We start from the raw sequence: 16,703 nt of genomic DNA on the forward strand, positions 1-16,703 counted from the left end.
GCATAATTATTTTGTTGATGAATGATGGACTTAAGAAAGTACTTAAGTGCCTGTGAATGCAGATCTCAGCACATAAAGTTTTGATGTGACAAACACAGTTCTATTACTGGAAAAACGTGTTGGCATATTATCTCTCCCCAGCTATTTAATGATTTCTGTAAGAAATTTATACATCTTACAGAGAATATTTTTGAACTTTGTAAAAACTCAGAATGTGACTTTTGGGGCAAAGACCAAAAGGTTAAAATTTTTCCAAACAACCAGCAAACAGATTTAACTTAGCTTTGTAAACATATAGACATGTCTCTTAAAGGTCAAAGCTAAGCATAGCCCAAGGGTTTGAGTAGGTTGACAGAATTGCCAAACTGCGAGAGCAGATGCTGTGCCTGTGCAGCCCTGTGCGGCCCTGGTGCTGCATGGATTTCAAATTAAGCCAGCAGCCTAAAAGCAAAAACTCTCACTTGAAATTCTCAAGCCCAATTGTACCCGTTTCAAGAGCTGTAGCTCTGTCTAGGTTTATGCCTGTGTTCTGTTGTACTTTCTTGCTTTTCTGACTAGATTTTTTTTTTTAATACAATGAAATCTTTTTCTTTTTTTTATTGTTGCTCTCCGGAAAAGTGTGTGTTTTTTTCTAAGCTGGGGTTGACCTGCAAAAGCTGGCTTCTAGGAGTGTTGATTCAGGTCATCCTGAAGGTATTATTTTTTTTTAAGCTCAGAGAGCTACACAAATAGAATTTCTAGACTTGGACCCTGATGCAATACCTAACTCTGACATTTACATCCCAGTAATGCATAATAGCCAGCTACCTTGCAGATGTCTTAACAATCAACCATGAAATCTGCCAACGCAGCCTTACGACGGCACAAGAGAGTAGGTGGAGAAGCCCTGTGTGCTGAATTTGTGGGGTGAGATGCCAAACCTCCTGTGATTTCCTCTAGCAAAAAGTTGTTTGTAAAAAAGCAGCAGAATACATTCAGTTCAATTAAGTTCAAGATGCCACAGTCTATTAATTATGCAGTGAGCTACAGTTTTGCTTTTGTGAGGTGCTGAGCACACTCTGCTCCCAGCTGAACCAAGCGGGCCCAGCATCTCTTTTGATCACTCCCATGATTATTTCAATGTTCACCTTTTTGAGGGCCTTGATTCCAGCAAAAAAGGATTAATATCTGCCCCATGCTCACCAGCTTCACCCTACGTGCTCTCCTTAACCAGATACTCCTGGTCTGACCCATTGCCTGGCTGAACCAGGGCTCTGACAGATAGCTTTCCCTTCTGAAAGTGATAGTTTCTCTGAATGAATTGGATGGAATGTGCCCTGTTTGGATGCTTTCAGAGTATGCATAAGACATCTGAGACTTTCAGGGGAAAAACAGGGGAAGTAACGTCTAAATAAAAACATTGCTAGCAAGACTCAGGGTCAGAGACAATACTTGCTGAAGTCTCTCTAGTGCCTTTTTATGGCAGACATGACAGCCAATCCTGATCCAGACTTTGCTCACGCTCTGTAGAAAAGAGAAAGTCTGATCATCACATTTTAAAATTTAATAACAAGTGGCTTCCAATCAAGCATAACAAGCAGCTGCTGCCAACAAGAAAGAGCGTAACGCTAGATGCAGAATTTCACAACCATTCACGTCATGTTCAAACTCTTCACATTAATGATGATGCACTTACAATCACACGCACCACAAGGTTGTACATGGAAACATTTGTGTTGCCTTACAAATGTTTTTTTTCTTTCCTTCTTTCTTTCTTTCATTTTGTTTTTTATCTTCTCGAAAGACAAGCAGAGTCTGGTTGGGGCTGACTGTCATGTACCCAAGGTAGTGGTAACGAGCAGACACTGCATCCCACAGTTTGCTGTGGATGATGGTAAACTCCAGAAAAAGGCAGTACATCAAACCACAAAATCCTGGGGCACTTTCACACACAGGGCAATCACAGTTATATACACACACCTGCCCGATACTGTAAAACCTCAGCCTGTGTTTCACTGATAAATTGGAAGGACAACAAAACAAAACAAACTAAAAAAAAAAAAGCAAAACAGAACGGCTCTTCCTTCGTCCAACCTCCTTTAAAGTCATCTCTGTGAGTAAGCCCTATATCCTGTCAATACATTAGTGCACCAATAAAAGCAAGTGCATCTTAGGTATAACGCAAACTTTATTCTCTACCGTATCTAGGGAAAAAAATCTTCCTTACGTTTTTTCTACTGCTACTCATGTCTGTTAAAGAGGGAAGAATAAACTGTACCTGGAAGAATGCAGAGATGGTTTTATATTCCTTACTTAAAAGTTTAGGAATTTGTTACCAAAGTACTGCTGGGCTTTCCTCTGGATTGCCATTTTGGTTGTTGTCGTGGGGTGGGGTTTTTTTGTTCAGCTTTGATTCAACTTGAAATGTTTGTCAGAAAATATTTTCATTCTTTTCAGTGAACCCCAGTTTTGGAGAATAGTGATTTAATTGGAAACCTTAGAATATACATGCCATAAACAAATGTGTTTAGTACACATATCTGTTTGACTTCCCATATGGAGTAAGCTTCACTGCCCTTCCTTGTCAACTGAGTAAAATGTCAGCTGTTTCCAAAATCATCAGCAACAGGGACTTGTGACTGGGTTAAGTTAACGCTTCTAGGGTTGGATGCATTTACAGAAGGATGGGACTCATACCTGCAGAAAAGCCATAAAAAAAAAGGTTTGGTTTTGGTTTTAAACAAAGTGTTTGACAAGTGCCAACAAACTTAACAACCCTTCTGAAGAAAGAGCATCTTTTTTCTTTGGCAGTTAAAACAGTTTTTCTAGGGTAGCTAAGGCTGTTACTGTTTCCGTTGGGATGGAGCCCAACATTTTCCTGTTGGCAAACCTCTTATACCAATAAAGTCAACTTCAGCATGAAGTACATCATATCCCTCGTGCGATTATTTTACGTTTCAGCTCCAGAAGCTCCTGTGTGGCCCTGTCTGCTTCCCTTCCTCTCAGATGGTTCCCCTCCTTCCTCCTGCTGCAGCCCTATTCTGGGTGTCACAGGTTCTCCTCCTCTGCCTGCTCCCGGTCGCAGTGGCACGTCGTTTTCTTCCTTTCTTCTACTGCTTAGTTTCTGAGATCAGGTTTTACAGTATACGTTGTATTTACAGAGGGTGGAGTTTACCAGCACAGAAGCCCTTGAGCAGACTGTGGGACGTGTGCGATAACGAAGTGTAACCGGTGTACCTTGCTGCATGAGAGCTCCAACTCCAAACCAGAAACTATTTAGTAAAGTAAAATTGTTTTCCACCACATCTGAGTCTGGGTTGCACGGGTGGGGGTTATACCATTCATATGGTGTAAACCTGTGGCAGTTAACAGAAACAATCTGTAAACATCAAATAGAGCACACACAGCAGCAGCAGCAAACCTGCTGAACAACGCACAAAGAGAGGAAGTTAACGAAGGAAACAAGAAAAAGAAAACCTCAGCTGAAAGGCTGTCCGCGGGATGTCTCGCAGCTGCCTCGTGCAAGCCGTGGAGCAGCGCTGCAACGCCAGGAGCCGTTTTCGCAGCCCCGGGTCTAGCACAGGGCTACTCCCTCACTCCTCTAGAGCCGCCAAGGCTGAGGCCGCTGCAATGCCCCACGGCTTCCCTGCCCGCACCGCTGACGGGCGGACAGACAGACATTTGCAGGGGCAGGGGGACAGCTGGAAGCCACGTAGCTGCTCCTTGGTGAAGCGTTTAGAAAATAAGAAAGGAGTAGCAGCCCTCTAAAGGCAACCATGGTTAGCTGTCTGTAGTTGAGGTGCCGGATGCTGACCGTGCTCTTCCTGCGCGAGGCTGCCGTGCCAGCGGAAAAAAAGGCTGCTGATGGTCTGAAGGCATTGGGGAGCGACTGCAGTGCCTGCAAGCCATAAGGCCACGCTGTCGGCATTGAGGGGAGAGAGTTAGGCAGAGGATTGCCTTTAACGGAAGACGGTTGCTCTATTCCCCGCGCACCATCCTGCAACAGCAAACTGTGCCCCTTCTGCTCTGCACGACGCCTGGCAGAGTTACATTAAGGACCGTTTCTCCCCAAGGTACCTCGCCTGCTGTTGCTTCCCGCTGCCGTGTGGCTTGCTGCATACTTTCTCATGAAGTTTATGAATATAGCTTTAATTGACAATGTCATGCCAATACATTTTAATTACTGTTTCAACAATATAATTAAGTATTGAATTTATGCACAGTTGCAAGCAGAGTGCCTTGCTTAGCTGAAGTAATGAACTCTGATAGTAATGAACCCACTAACTGAAACAGTAAGTAGCTTAGGATGCCATTAGCTGCACAATATTACCATTACTAGCACGATAGTTTTAAAAATCATAAGAAAAGATGCAGTTTTCAGGCTCAAAATACAACAGTTCTGCATACACCAGTTGAAGGAAAAGCAATCACCAAGTTGTATGTTTCAAATTTGTGCTGGAATAATGGAACCAACTGTTGTGTAGTAACAAAATTGTTTCCAACTCAGTTCGTGCATGCATGGGGAAACACATCCCTAACAAGAGACCCAGAATTATGACCCGTAGGTGGCCTGAGCTGCCAACCGCCAGAGAGGAGAAGCGGTCCCATGCTGAGCCTCCACTCACGGGGTCCGGGAGTGTTAACGTGGGACAGTAAGAAGATGTACAAATAACTCTGCCTGACCTGACTGGGAAGTCCAAGGCTGGGATCTTGCATCATTTCAGACAATGACCACGTTCAGTAGATTGGACGCAAATGTCTCCATCACAGAAAGAGCAAAAAGGCAGTTGCTAGAAAGTGGCAATGAACCACTGGCCGCAAAAGTCTTTCTGCCGGACTTGAAAGATTTTTATAGCGCTTGGTATATATTTTAATGTAGTACTAGGGTATATATTTCTTTTTCACCTTGAAACAAAAGCTTATTTTCTTCTTGTGTTTCTATTGCTGTGCTGAGCTCTAAGAAGAGGCTGGCTTACAATTCTGCTCTATTTCACTGCTCAGACCTTCTGGTTTCCTGACCATTTTCCCCTGGTTTTCTCCCTCTTTGGACCTTCTGCAGTATCTATGCTGAGGTTTCTGATAAAGATGAGATGCTCAAGGTCTCATAAGCACCTTTTTATACAGGCTCTGTCTGACTTTATTCACGACTGATGGCTACCTCAGTTACCTATCTCTATCATTGACATCAACGCTACAGCTGATACGGCATTAGCAGTAAAGGGAAAATTTGGCAGAAAACGCCTTGTTCATTCACTGCCAGCGTACTTAGGAAAAGAGCTTTGTCAGTCTGTAACCCTTCACGGTGACAAAATCTTCAGCATTTGAGTTTAAAAATTAATATAACAATGACAGTGCTACATAAGGTTCAAAGACAAATGAGAAATTATTCAGCTGCTGAAAAGTCTGAAGAAATAACAGGAAGATTATCCCAGTCTGTGAAAATTATTCCCAAGTATTTGTCTTCCATGAACTGATGCTTAATTTACTATGGCAGTGATAAGAAGTGGATGCTTCCTGAGGTTCTTACAACCAATCTAACCAATATTTGCTGAAACACTTCACAAATCTTACGGAAATTTCAATGTATTTGGAGACATGAACAGGTTTAGATGTGGACTGTAAGAATGGCTTAGCTTCTTGGAGTAAATTAAAATTAATAAATTCTAAAGTAAATTAATATGACATGTAAACACAATTTTGTGTACTTCTTCAGCCTATATAGTTGTGATCTAATTAGGCACTGGTTTTAGGCATCAGTTCAAAAAAAGGATTTGTGTCAGAAAAAATTTAAATATTCAGAAAATTATGTTAACTGTTTTGCTGAACTACTACGTTCTTTTCCTCTTATCCTAAAATAGGTGGGTTATGTGAATGGTATGTAAACATGATATACTTAAGTTGTTACAAGTCGGGTTTTGTGCTGTGTATTATGAATGTGTATGGGTCTATACTTCCAGTGACATGTAACCTTTTAGATAATTTTAGCCACATTTGACAAATAGGTAGAGGCCTAAGAGGTTATTATGCTCCTGCACGTGTTGTGAAACATTGCGGTAGTAGCCCCACTAGGAGAGAAGCTGCAGGATGAGCTCACAACTCGCTACATATCGGTTAATCCGCATGGGAAAGATCGCCTATAAATCCTTCAGCTGCAGGGAAAGCAAACACACAGGCAAACAAACTTCAACTGGTGATCACAATCCACCATGAGACACAAATCTGGAGGGAAATCAGGCTTCATTAGTTACGCTGCTCCTGGAACTACTGCTTTTTAGAAAGATTTCAGAAAGAAAACATAACACAGTTACACAGGGCAAACCTATGGATTTACCCAAAGACTACACTGCGATTTGGAGCAATATTTAACAGCCAGGAGAGTAAAGCAAACAGGTTTCACAGCCGATGATCTGTGAGCACTGAGCATTTCCCTTTGGTTTGCTCCTGGCCGAGCGTCTATGTGTAGGCAGCTCTGTGAGCAGACAGAGGACCCCGATGCTTATTTATTCTTGCAAACTCGATGCTGTTATTTTAAATAGAAGCGCCGAGGATAATTCGGGCTTTGTTTTCCCTTCAGCCTGTTCTGAGGTGGAGAGGACTGGGGGATGTTTTTAGTCGTGGCACACAGCTGCAGAAAAGTCAATCTGTCACAGTCAAGCAGATTTAATATTAGTCATGAATGAGATCATGAATTGCGTACAGTAAGAGTTATTATTTATGGTACAGTGAGCCACTGCAAGAGCTTGTGGGGAGTCATGACTAATTGTATACAGTCCCATAGCTGCCAGGGATGGATGAACTCTTTCTTTTACCTAGGGCCAATGCTAATAAGTTAACCCATGACCTCTCCTCCTCTAATTCCTCTCCTCCTTTTTCACATTCTCCGCAATTTAATGGAAAAGGCAAATCCCACAAATTTCTGTACTTTGGTACCTGTATAGAAACAGGCAAACAAGCAAATTATTCACAGAAGTTGTCCACCTGGAACAAGTGTTTTCCAGTGGGCCGCAGAGAAATGTATGTCTGAAGCCAGTTACTCTATGCAGAACTGCTCGTGTCAATAAAGGTTTTGCAGGGCTGTGTCTTTTGATTAAAAGAAAACAGTGAATTGGAAGAAAAGCAGCAAGAGCTTAATTTGACCTGGCTGACACAGAACTGGAAGTCAGACACAATGTTCTATATTAGCAGAATTAATGATTCAGTTTACAATTATTTTGTGACCTTTGAATGAGGAATATATACATTGGAATATGTACATTACTGCTGACTTCTTAAAGTTGAATGCCATCATTTGCAATAAAACCTGCAGCATTTCTGTCACTTTTGCTGTGATGTGAATGTGTGGAATTCTAATAATACATCAGTTCAATTCTTACATTTCATAGTATAAATGTTTTCTCAGGGTATTTTCCATATATTTTATTAATGTGGAATATATTGTTGTATATGCAAAAGTATACATAACAGAAGTGGAGAAAGGCTTAATTAGGGATCCTCAGTAAAAAGAACCAAAACATGAATCGCTGCGAAGCACTAATAAAAATATTTATGTTTTAATTATAAAAAGAAAAAATGAAGGATAGGATGAGATCAAATAAACAGAGTTGGAAATGAAATTCCAAGGCTGCTATCTGGAGAAAAGGACAGTAACCATACTAGTTTGGAGTCCAGGTTTATTCAGGAGTATAGAAAAAAATAGAAAAAATAGAAAAAAAATATGCCTCCAATGACCAGTTTCCTCTGACAAGTTCACACTTGGTTTGCTCTTGTTCAAAGCCCTAGAGCAAGTGACTCCCAGACTGTGGTCCATCATCTCTGGGGCCACGATAAGTGCCTTGTATCCAGTTTGTGAAACCATATCAGCTGTCCAGGGTTTTTAAGGTAAAGTTCAATGATAAGGGTTATAGAGTGCTCTGCTGGCCCTCTGGAGATGTGAATGTGGTCCACTGGTCTGGAAACTTTGTGAGTGACGCACCTGCCTTTCAGAACATTATGAGCTTTGGCCTCATTTGGAAAAGCGGTGTGTATGTGCTTATTTCCTGCTGGTTTTGAATAGGGACTTCACCAGGAGCCTGCCACTGACAGGCAGGGTGCACCTCAGGACAGCGTTGGGAGAGAGCCTTGGGTATACATCACCTTGCAAATTGTCCTTTCAGCTTCCTGGGCACATCATCTTGTATTTTCAAAGGCAAATGAGCTGAGCTAATTAACATCCTTCAGCAACAATATGTTCATTTCCTCTTTCTTACCTTTTAACTGTATGCACTGTTAGTGGAACAGAGAAGTGCTTACATGCAAGTAATACAAACTGCTTTTCAACATGTAATCTGCTGAGGTGTTGTGTACTAACAAAGAAGGGCTGACACATTTCATCAGGTATTTCTCTCCATTCAGCCCTTAAGGAAAGGAAAATCTCATCACATTGCAATAATAAAAGTGATAGCAGTGTTGACGTGAAAATATCGAGAGACCTTCTAGAGCATTTTGGTTTAGGACTGGATAAACCCCTCAGGATAGTATTATATCTACTTTGCAGAGCTCATGCAACACCTATGGGAGGAAAGGTAATTAATATGGATGTATCTAAAATTACGTCTTCGACTTACCTTGCAATGACAAAGAGGACGCAACTGACTCCAAGGCAGGCTAGGAGAACATACATCCAAATATCAGGAGAAAGAGGGTTTAGAAAGGAGAAAACACCAGGGTTTGTCCCATTGGGCTTCCGGTACAAAATACTGATTCCCAGCGTCATGAAGGGCTTGGAAAAATCAATTACTTTCTCTCTTACATAGGTAATAGTGAGAGGAGCAACTGCCAGATCAGCTTTCTGAAAACACAAATGGGAAAATGCTCATTCTTTTTCATGTTCAGCAAACACTCTACTGTTCCTTCCATTTTTCCCCTCAAGTATTAAAAATTAAACCAAATTTGACTATAAATCCGAAGCATGCGACAAAATTTAACATTGCTAGGGTATTGTTTGGTACATGAACATGGTACAAAACCCCTCTTTTCTCTTTTTGCAGTCAGAGGGAGATTTGTGACTTGCATATGAGTGGAAGCTCAGCCTTTGCTGTTGGAGTTTGCAGCCAAGGGGTGGGCAGCTAGCTCAGTACCCATTACCCCACCGCAGATGGAGGTTCCCCCCAACACCCGCAAACTGTTGGTTGAGACATACCGATGTGACTTCCTACTCTGACAAATGGCAATAAAGACAGACCAGTGGCTCTAAAAAAATGAAAACTAAAGCAAACATTTCATTTGGGCTGGCTTCATATAAAATACCACAGGTGAAAGCAGAATAAAGAGAGAAGGATTCAATCTTACATGATCTATGAGTTCTTTGACCATCCCATTCCACTCTCCTTTGTCATTCTGGGCTCCATATTTACCATCAGAAACTAGTTTGACCTCATAGATGAAGCCTAAAATATTTGACAGCTCCTTTAGTAAGTCCAGGCAATAACCCTCGAATCTGTCATTTCCATACAAGGGCTTGTCAGACTTCTTGTACATAACATAGGGATCTTCCTACAGAAAAAGACAGTAGACACGTAGCAATAAAAATGAGATTTGTTTTGGATTATATCAGTTTCTCTAAATTATGTTAATATTTTATAAATGGATTGCAATTAGATGGAAACCAGTAATTTACCGTGTCTATTAAAAGCTGGTTTAGGTGTGTTAACAAATTGACTGAATCAATTAGTGATAAGCATAAGGGCCCTAATTTTCAGTGGAACAGACCATTCATAGCTCCCAGGAGCTTTAATTAAAGCAGTGCTTAGCAGCTCCAAAATCAGACCCAAGATCTGTACTCTATATTGTCCCACCCTAAGGGACAGGAAGGGATATTGAAGGAGAAAAAGCACCATAAGGGGAACCTACAATTTTATATTCTGTGAGAAATAAATCTTTGTTGGAAAAAACCTTCATATGTACAGAATAGCTGTGAGTTGAGCAGGTATTCACATAAAAAAATGGTGAATGGCATAGGTAGATTGCAAAGTACATTGTTGCTTTTCTTTTTAAAGGATTTTGAATAGAAGAAGATCTGGGCAAGCAGGTTTCTGCAGTTTCATGTGGCAAAAGACCTCTGGCAATAGAAAAGGAGTGTAGAGGGAGTCTTTGAGCTCTTTCCCTCCTCCTGAGGAATTAGGCAAAATAATTGAAAAAAGTTGCATTACTGGCCAGGGGGAAAGCACAAGGCAGAACAACTTGCGAATACCCAGTTGCATATTTCCCATTTATCACAGCAAGGACATAGCTCAATCTGCCTATCCACTGTTTGCTACTCTCTTTCAGTCCTCTTCATCTCATTTTCAGTAAAAGGGAAGGATGTATAAGCACTGACTACAAAGCTAAGTATTTGTGTGTGTGTTAATTCTTCTGGGAAGAAAAGTATGCAGGGTTCACCTCTGAAATATTGAAGTAAGGTAAACAATTTTGGAGGCGGAGGTTCCCGAGAGTCTTTCATTGGCAGTGGGGTACTTTTGAATCAGTCTTGTGGACAGATAAATATGTATGGCAATTCTGAGTCTAAATGAAAAAAAAAAATGCTTGAAAACAGGCTAGTTTAACAAAACATTGTTTACTGTGGAGGAAAACAGCCATGGAGTGCAGGGTGGAGGCAGCAAATGTGCAACGCCTGAGGTGTCACCTCCGCCCAGCGAGGCTTACCAAAATGGTGGTGACGATAAGCGTCCGGTTAGCCAAGGAATCCGTGATGTTGGTCGATCGGTCCTTGTTGCTGTCCGTCATGTTAAGGCCACTGTATGAGTTCCAAACCCCAATCTGCACAGAAGAGAGCGGGTGAGTGGCTGCCCGAGCCGAAACATTTCCCTAAATGCTCACCGCCTGGGAAGAGTGTGTACTGGCTCTAGCCATCACAGAAAGATACACCAGCAGTACGAAATGCTAGAGAAGGGAAACGGCTGTAGGTCTGAGTAAGGCAGCAACATCAAATGGCTGATTTAGAAAACACAGGGAACATACCGCCCTTTCAAAAGCAGGTGGAAATGAATGAGCTGTAAGAGTATAAGGCATGTCAATACAGTGGTGTATTAGCCAATTTGTGACAAAAGTGGAACACGTTGGCTTTGTTTTCCGCTAAGAAATGTCAAATATCTATTTTTATGATTTATTTTTTTTTTAAATTTTGTAAATGGTAGAGTTGAAACATATGGCAAGACCTCTCTCTTCCAATATAACAGATTAAAAGCTTGAATAAATATGTTGAAGCAGATTGATGGATGTACTGGCCTTTTGCTTCTGCTGTGCCTTCAGCAGGTTTAGCAAAGATTATTCTGTCATTTCTTGACTACTATATATGACAGAGCTAGCAAGGTGATACCATTTCATGCACTGATCAGTATTTGTTCAGTAAATATAATTGGCCAAAGGCAAATTCCTTTCTAGCGTCAGAGATAGTGAAGAATTCCAGTATTTAATGTCCAATCCAAAGCCTCTAAGGAAAGATCTTCATGATTTCAGTGGATTTGTATCTACGCCTTCTGAGGGCTGAAATTATAACCGTGTTGATTTATTGAGATAAATATTTACTTAACATAAACACTCTGAAAGCATATTTTTTTTTTTTTTTCCCCTTTGGATTTAAACACCCTGCGTGGCTGAGGGCTGATGTGAAAAAACTTGAGGCAAGGGGCTGGCTCAGGCAGTTTGGTTTGTACTGGACATTTGTGGAGAGCACCAGACAGACGTTTTGGGGGACTGACATCAGCCATCCAGAGCCATTCGCATCGCCGCGCTGCTCTGCCAGCATGTTTCAGCTCTACCCGGGAGGGATCCTCTTTCAGATCCTCCCTGCTGGGATTGCCAGCGAAGCTGCAAAGTAAGTCTAAGACTGACTTGTCCTGTGTCCTGACTTGTCTCTCTCTGCTGTCAGATACTCAGTCATTTCAGACCCAGGCTGGACTCTTTTTCTTTGGTTGATAACTGAGGCAGCGATGGTGTTGCCTTTGTACCAAACCCAGCAGATTAGTTTGTGCCTGCTGAGTGTGGATTTGGAGTAATAACTGCATAATTTCAAACAAACTTTGGGTTTGTGCCCCTGGGTGCCATTGCTTTCACCTTTCACAAACATTTTTTCCAAAGCATGCTTAATGGGGATAGTCACACCATTTTTTAAAATTATTTTTTCAAGTGTTTATCAGTCATTCCCTTTGTTTCCAAAACTAGATCAGGTTGGGAAACTGATCTGGAAAGTACACACAAAATAAAATGTTGGATATTATGATAGCCTGTGCCAGGAATATAGTAAATAACCAGTGTCCTTGAATTTGCACCAAGGTGGCTGAGTTAATCAAAAAGCCGTTCTGCTCGTTGTTTCTGACTTGATATGCTTTTATCGGCTGGCAGCAGGGAAGAGGAGAACAACCATGAAGAACATGGAGCGACACAGTCACAGTGCATACAAAATACACCAAGAGACGACTCTACATCTGGATAAAAGAATGACACCGCAGGTCAACCTTGATTAGAGCGATGGAGGAGGTCGGAGGGGCACTGGAAGAATGAGGCCGAGGTAGTACATCACTATGGTGAATCCGGGGGATTTATTGCAGTTTAGTGACACGTTTGAGAGGTGTCATATGCCCTTCTCAGCAAGCCTGTGCTCTGAACCAATTGTAATTTGGTTTAAATCAATTCAGCATAACACGAAATGCCTAGAGTCAAAAGCAAGATTGGTTCAATAGCGTTCTGCATGTCAGGTAGGATGATCTATTCACCAGTAATGAGGGAAATGGGGGCCTTTGTGCCTTAGCCTGATTCACTGAAGATTAAAACAAGGTTATTAAGTATGTGCTTTATAAGAACACAAAAAGAGTGCTGTAGGATGTTTTGCACCGGTTGACTCTGTAGCATTATAATCCCTCTCAAAACAACACAAAACCAAAACCTTTCTAAACTGTGTATGTGGGAGGGGTGGGAAATAATAAGATCTGTGTGAAATACAAAACAAAATATAATTCTAAGTGTTATAATAAATTTTTATCTTCTGACTCCAGAACACTTTAAATGTGGTAAATGAAGTAGTTATCTTCTCCTTTCAGAATGGCAACCGTGGGAGCTGGGCTCTGACTCCCACTTCGGTGACTTATCCACCAGGCAGAGGCACCTCACCTTACAAAAGGGCTCAGATTCCTGCGGTGATTTAGATCTTTTATAAACAAGCTTAATTCCAATTTCCATATGTTAGTGAATGACAGCACCCACTTAATCATCTATATTATTTTCTGTAAGGAGCTAATAACACACTTGTCAAGATTTTGGGCCAACAATGCCCGAACATCGCCTGCACAATACGCATTTTGTGGGAGGCAAAAAAAACCCCCAACCCGGCATGTTAAAACAGTCTTTGCTGCTCAGGCTAATGCACAATTGAAATGGTGTAAATTTACCACACATGGTGAATCTTAGGTGAATCAGGAAGGATAACAGCTGACAAAAGGACTGCTTTTGATGCAGCCAGAAGCCTCTACTCAAAGAGAGGAAAGGCATAACTCCCAAGAAATAAAATAATATTTTTTAAAAAATGGTGAAAAAGCTGAATCCTGCCAAGATTTTTTTACTATTTGGAATTACAGTGTCCCCACTTGGGGTGAAACTTATTCTACCAGAAAAATTCATACTCTCAGATAGACTGTTGTCTCTAAACTGCAATATAAGATTCATTATCAAAACCCAAAGGATGAGTCTGAAGACCCATCCCAAAGGTTTTTTGCATCACCTGTCTGTGTACAAACCTTCTTCCACACTTTATATAAATTATTAGAAACCTCGCCAGCAGCCTTGGTACAGAGAAAAATAAACAGAGTGCTTCATTAAAAATGAAAAGAGAACCAGTCTGGAGAGCTGTGTGGGAGCAATTACATTTTAAGTCTCAATTAACCCACCATCAATTATCATTCGGAGTCAAGCCAGTGTACGCAGAGCAAGGAACAACATTGTCTGCAGCTGACATGAGCTGGTGGTGCTACCTGTGTTAGGGATTTTTGGACACCCCCAGCAGCCACCTCCTAGGCGGCGGCGGTGGCAGGAGCCCTGCGGTGCCCATCAGGAGCCCATTTTGCTGGCTGAGGGCCAGGGCAAGGCCACCCTGCCTCCCTCCAGGGCCCCTCCCCACGTGGTCCCCGGCTGGTGACAGAGGGGTTCAGATGCCAGCAGCAAAGCCATCCAGCTAGCGTGAAACATGGCCAAAAGTGTCCGTGGCCTTGGGCTCCTTCCTACAGTCTCTGCAAGTCAAGGACCTCTCCTTGCCTTACACCTCAGCGTCTTCAGGAGAATTTATAAGTGGTAAAGTAAGGAAAACAAGACTCTTCTTTTTTTTTTTTTTTTTTCAGAGGCATGCTTCCCTGAGTGTCCTGAAGGAACGTGAATTTTGTCTTTTGTTTGAATGCAGAACCAGTTTCTGAAATTGTATCATGCAGAACTTTCTGTTTACAAACAAAGATGCTACAACTCAGTCCCCTGTAGTCTTATCATTTCAGCACAATTTATGATAAGCAGTTAGGGATGTTAGGGAAAGAGAAAAGATCTAATCTCAAAAACATGAAGGATTTTTAACATCTCAACTCTTGTTGAGGTTATTACTCAAGCACCTTCTTTCCTCTCTCCCTCATGTCACATTAACTAAAAGCAGTACATGGAAGATAAGCCTAGGTTTTATCTATATATATTAATTTACCACACCAAGTTACAGCAGTAAGAGCTGAAGATAATGCGCACTTAAAATAATTATTTCCATTCAGATAATTATTGCCAGTCCCAGATTCCTGTGCCAGTCCCAAATTCCTATCCCATACCTCAAAATGCAAGGTATGCATTATAATATAATAAAACAACCTTAGTAGCTCCGTTTTAACTTGGAACTAACTAATCTTGAGAATAGTGTTTCTTACCCCAAGCACAGGAGATTCAAGCTGAGGAGAACGGACTTTCCTACAGCCCTGTCAAATTAGCTTTTTGTCATTGTTTTACAAAAGATCTGGTTACCTTTTCTGTTCCTTCCTCCTTCAGGCTAATAATGTCCAAATCAAAATCCTTCCGTAAGCCATCCGTTTTGTTGAAGGTTATGCGCCCTGTCAGGCCATCCCACCGTGCCTGTGTGAACACAAAAATACTCTTCCTTGTAACCATTAGTTGGAACTACTCTGAAGCCATGACAAATATTGCATTTTAAATTAAACGTAGCATTGTATCACTTCCAAATAGCTTTTTTTAAACAGATGCAGCTTTGTTACTTTGATTAAAAACCACTTTCTTCAACTTTTTTCTCGTTTAGTTTCTCTTCAATATGTTTTGTATTTAACAATCAGGCACAGGTTTGTAACAGTTTATATATATTGATTTACGTATATCTAGTACTGTATCTAAAAAGATAGACTGAAGAGAGAATAAAAATATGTATTACATGTGCCTAAAGACAGGGCAATTTTGCACCGCATAAGAATTCACTGAGAAATTAAAAAAGGAGTCTGCTTTGTCCAAGCTTTGGGTCTGAACCTTGGAGGACGACAGTTTGAATCCACCAGCCTCTCTGGGGGGATCCCCTTTACCCCAGCCCAGGACCTTGTAAGTTCTCCATGACGAATGGGTAACAAATGGCAATCAGTGCTGAACGGAAGTCCCCAGAAGGTCTTTAATGAACAAAAGTAGCTAACCATCCCAAATCACCAAAGCTTTCTCAACACTTCAGTCATGTGTTTCCTGGTCTCATGGGATGGATACTGCCTCTGCTACTCAGGGCCCAGAAATCCAGATTTTTCCAGGACAGGTTGTGGTTACATCTCCCCCACCAGTGTTGGACTCCTAACGTCCTTGGACTTGGCTGCAAATCCGAGCTGAATTGTTTCACTAATCTCTACTCAGTTTCCATCACCAAGGAAGAAGACACAAGCTCCCAAGTAAGGAAACGAGGTGTATCACTCCTAATAGGAGCACTGCTACTGCCTGTGCTCACCGGGGTTGATGGCATCATGATGATGGCTCTAAAAGCAGGCTTTCAGGAAAAAAAAAAAATCACCCAGTCACACAGACCTAATAAAAACTTTGTAGTGTAAGGTATATGCAAATCTTAAATACGTGTTTCAAGTAGAGCGTGCAAGTTACATATGGTCAGTTTTCATCCAGGCAGCATTTTACCATTCTATCATAATTAAGTGCAATCGCATTCTCCTTCTTTTAAACATTAGCACCAGGAGTAAGTTGAAGTGGTGGACTTTGCACTTCAGTCTGTATAGCCATGATGATTCCCTGGGCTGGGGAACGCTTCTTCAGTGCAGCAGGATCAATGTTTAGAACTAACTTCCTCTGCACTTTAAGTTTTCTGTATATTGTAGGCTTCCCAGCAAGCTCACTTTCTTTTAAATGAGAGCTATCTGTCTCTCTGATAGCCCCCATTTTGTCCCCAGTGCTGAAGCTTATCTATAAAAGAAAGTAGTTGATGGATTTCAAACTGCAGACAATTTTTATAACCTATTTTTGGGAGCTCCCACATTAGATTACATTCTTCAAAGATACAAGAAAGGCTGATGATAAATGATGGCATAGTTTCTTCATGTGTGTCAGCCATATAATTCTTAAATGATAAGCTTTTCTACTGCACATTGTTATTTGTTTCATTTAATTTGTTGTAGATGGATGACATAAGGAAAGCTGCATTAAAAATCAGCAGACCTACAGAATGGTGTCTCCCCTTCTTG

The 16,703-nt window shown here is 41.4% G+C and overlaps 1 protein-coding gene across 5 annotated transcripts in view; it reads right to left on the bottom strand.

The window, feature by feature from the left end:
- GRIK1 (glutamate ionotropic receptor kainate type subunit 1) overlaps window positions 1-16,703 on the bottom strand; it is a 169,943-nt gene that overhangs the window by 21,310 nt on the left and 131,930 nt on the right. For 2 of the 5 annotated variants that reach the window (XM_075770417.1, XM_075770427.1), the window contains exons 8-12: window positions 14,995-15,102; window positions 10,660-10,773; window positions 9,307-9,510; window positions 8,583-8,806; window positions 3,217-3,335 (exon numbers count right to left, since the gene is read on the bottom strand). In XM_075770417.1, coding sequence (XP_075626532.1) covers window positions 3,217-3,335; window positions 8,583-8,806; window positions 9,307-9,510; window positions 10,660-10,773; window positions 14,995-15,102 — 769 coding nt within the window. Of the gene's footprint in view, window positions 1-2,336; window positions 2,677-3,216; window positions 3,336-8,582; window positions 8,807-9,306; window positions 9,511-10,659; window positions 10,774-14,994; window positions 15,103-16,703 lie in introns of those variants that run through there. The other 3 variants (XR_012838217.1, XM_075770447.1, XM_075770436.1) reach the window with 2 other exon arrangements.

The sequence above is a fragment of the Balearica regulorum genome, chromosome 1 (genome assembly GCF_011004875.1).
Source record: "Balearica regulorum gibbericeps isolate bBalReg1 chromosome 1, bBalReg1.pri, whole genome shotgun sequence".
Classification (NCBI taxonomy): Eukaryota; Metazoa; Chordata; class Aves; order Gruiformes; family Gruidae; genus Balearica; species Balearica regulorum.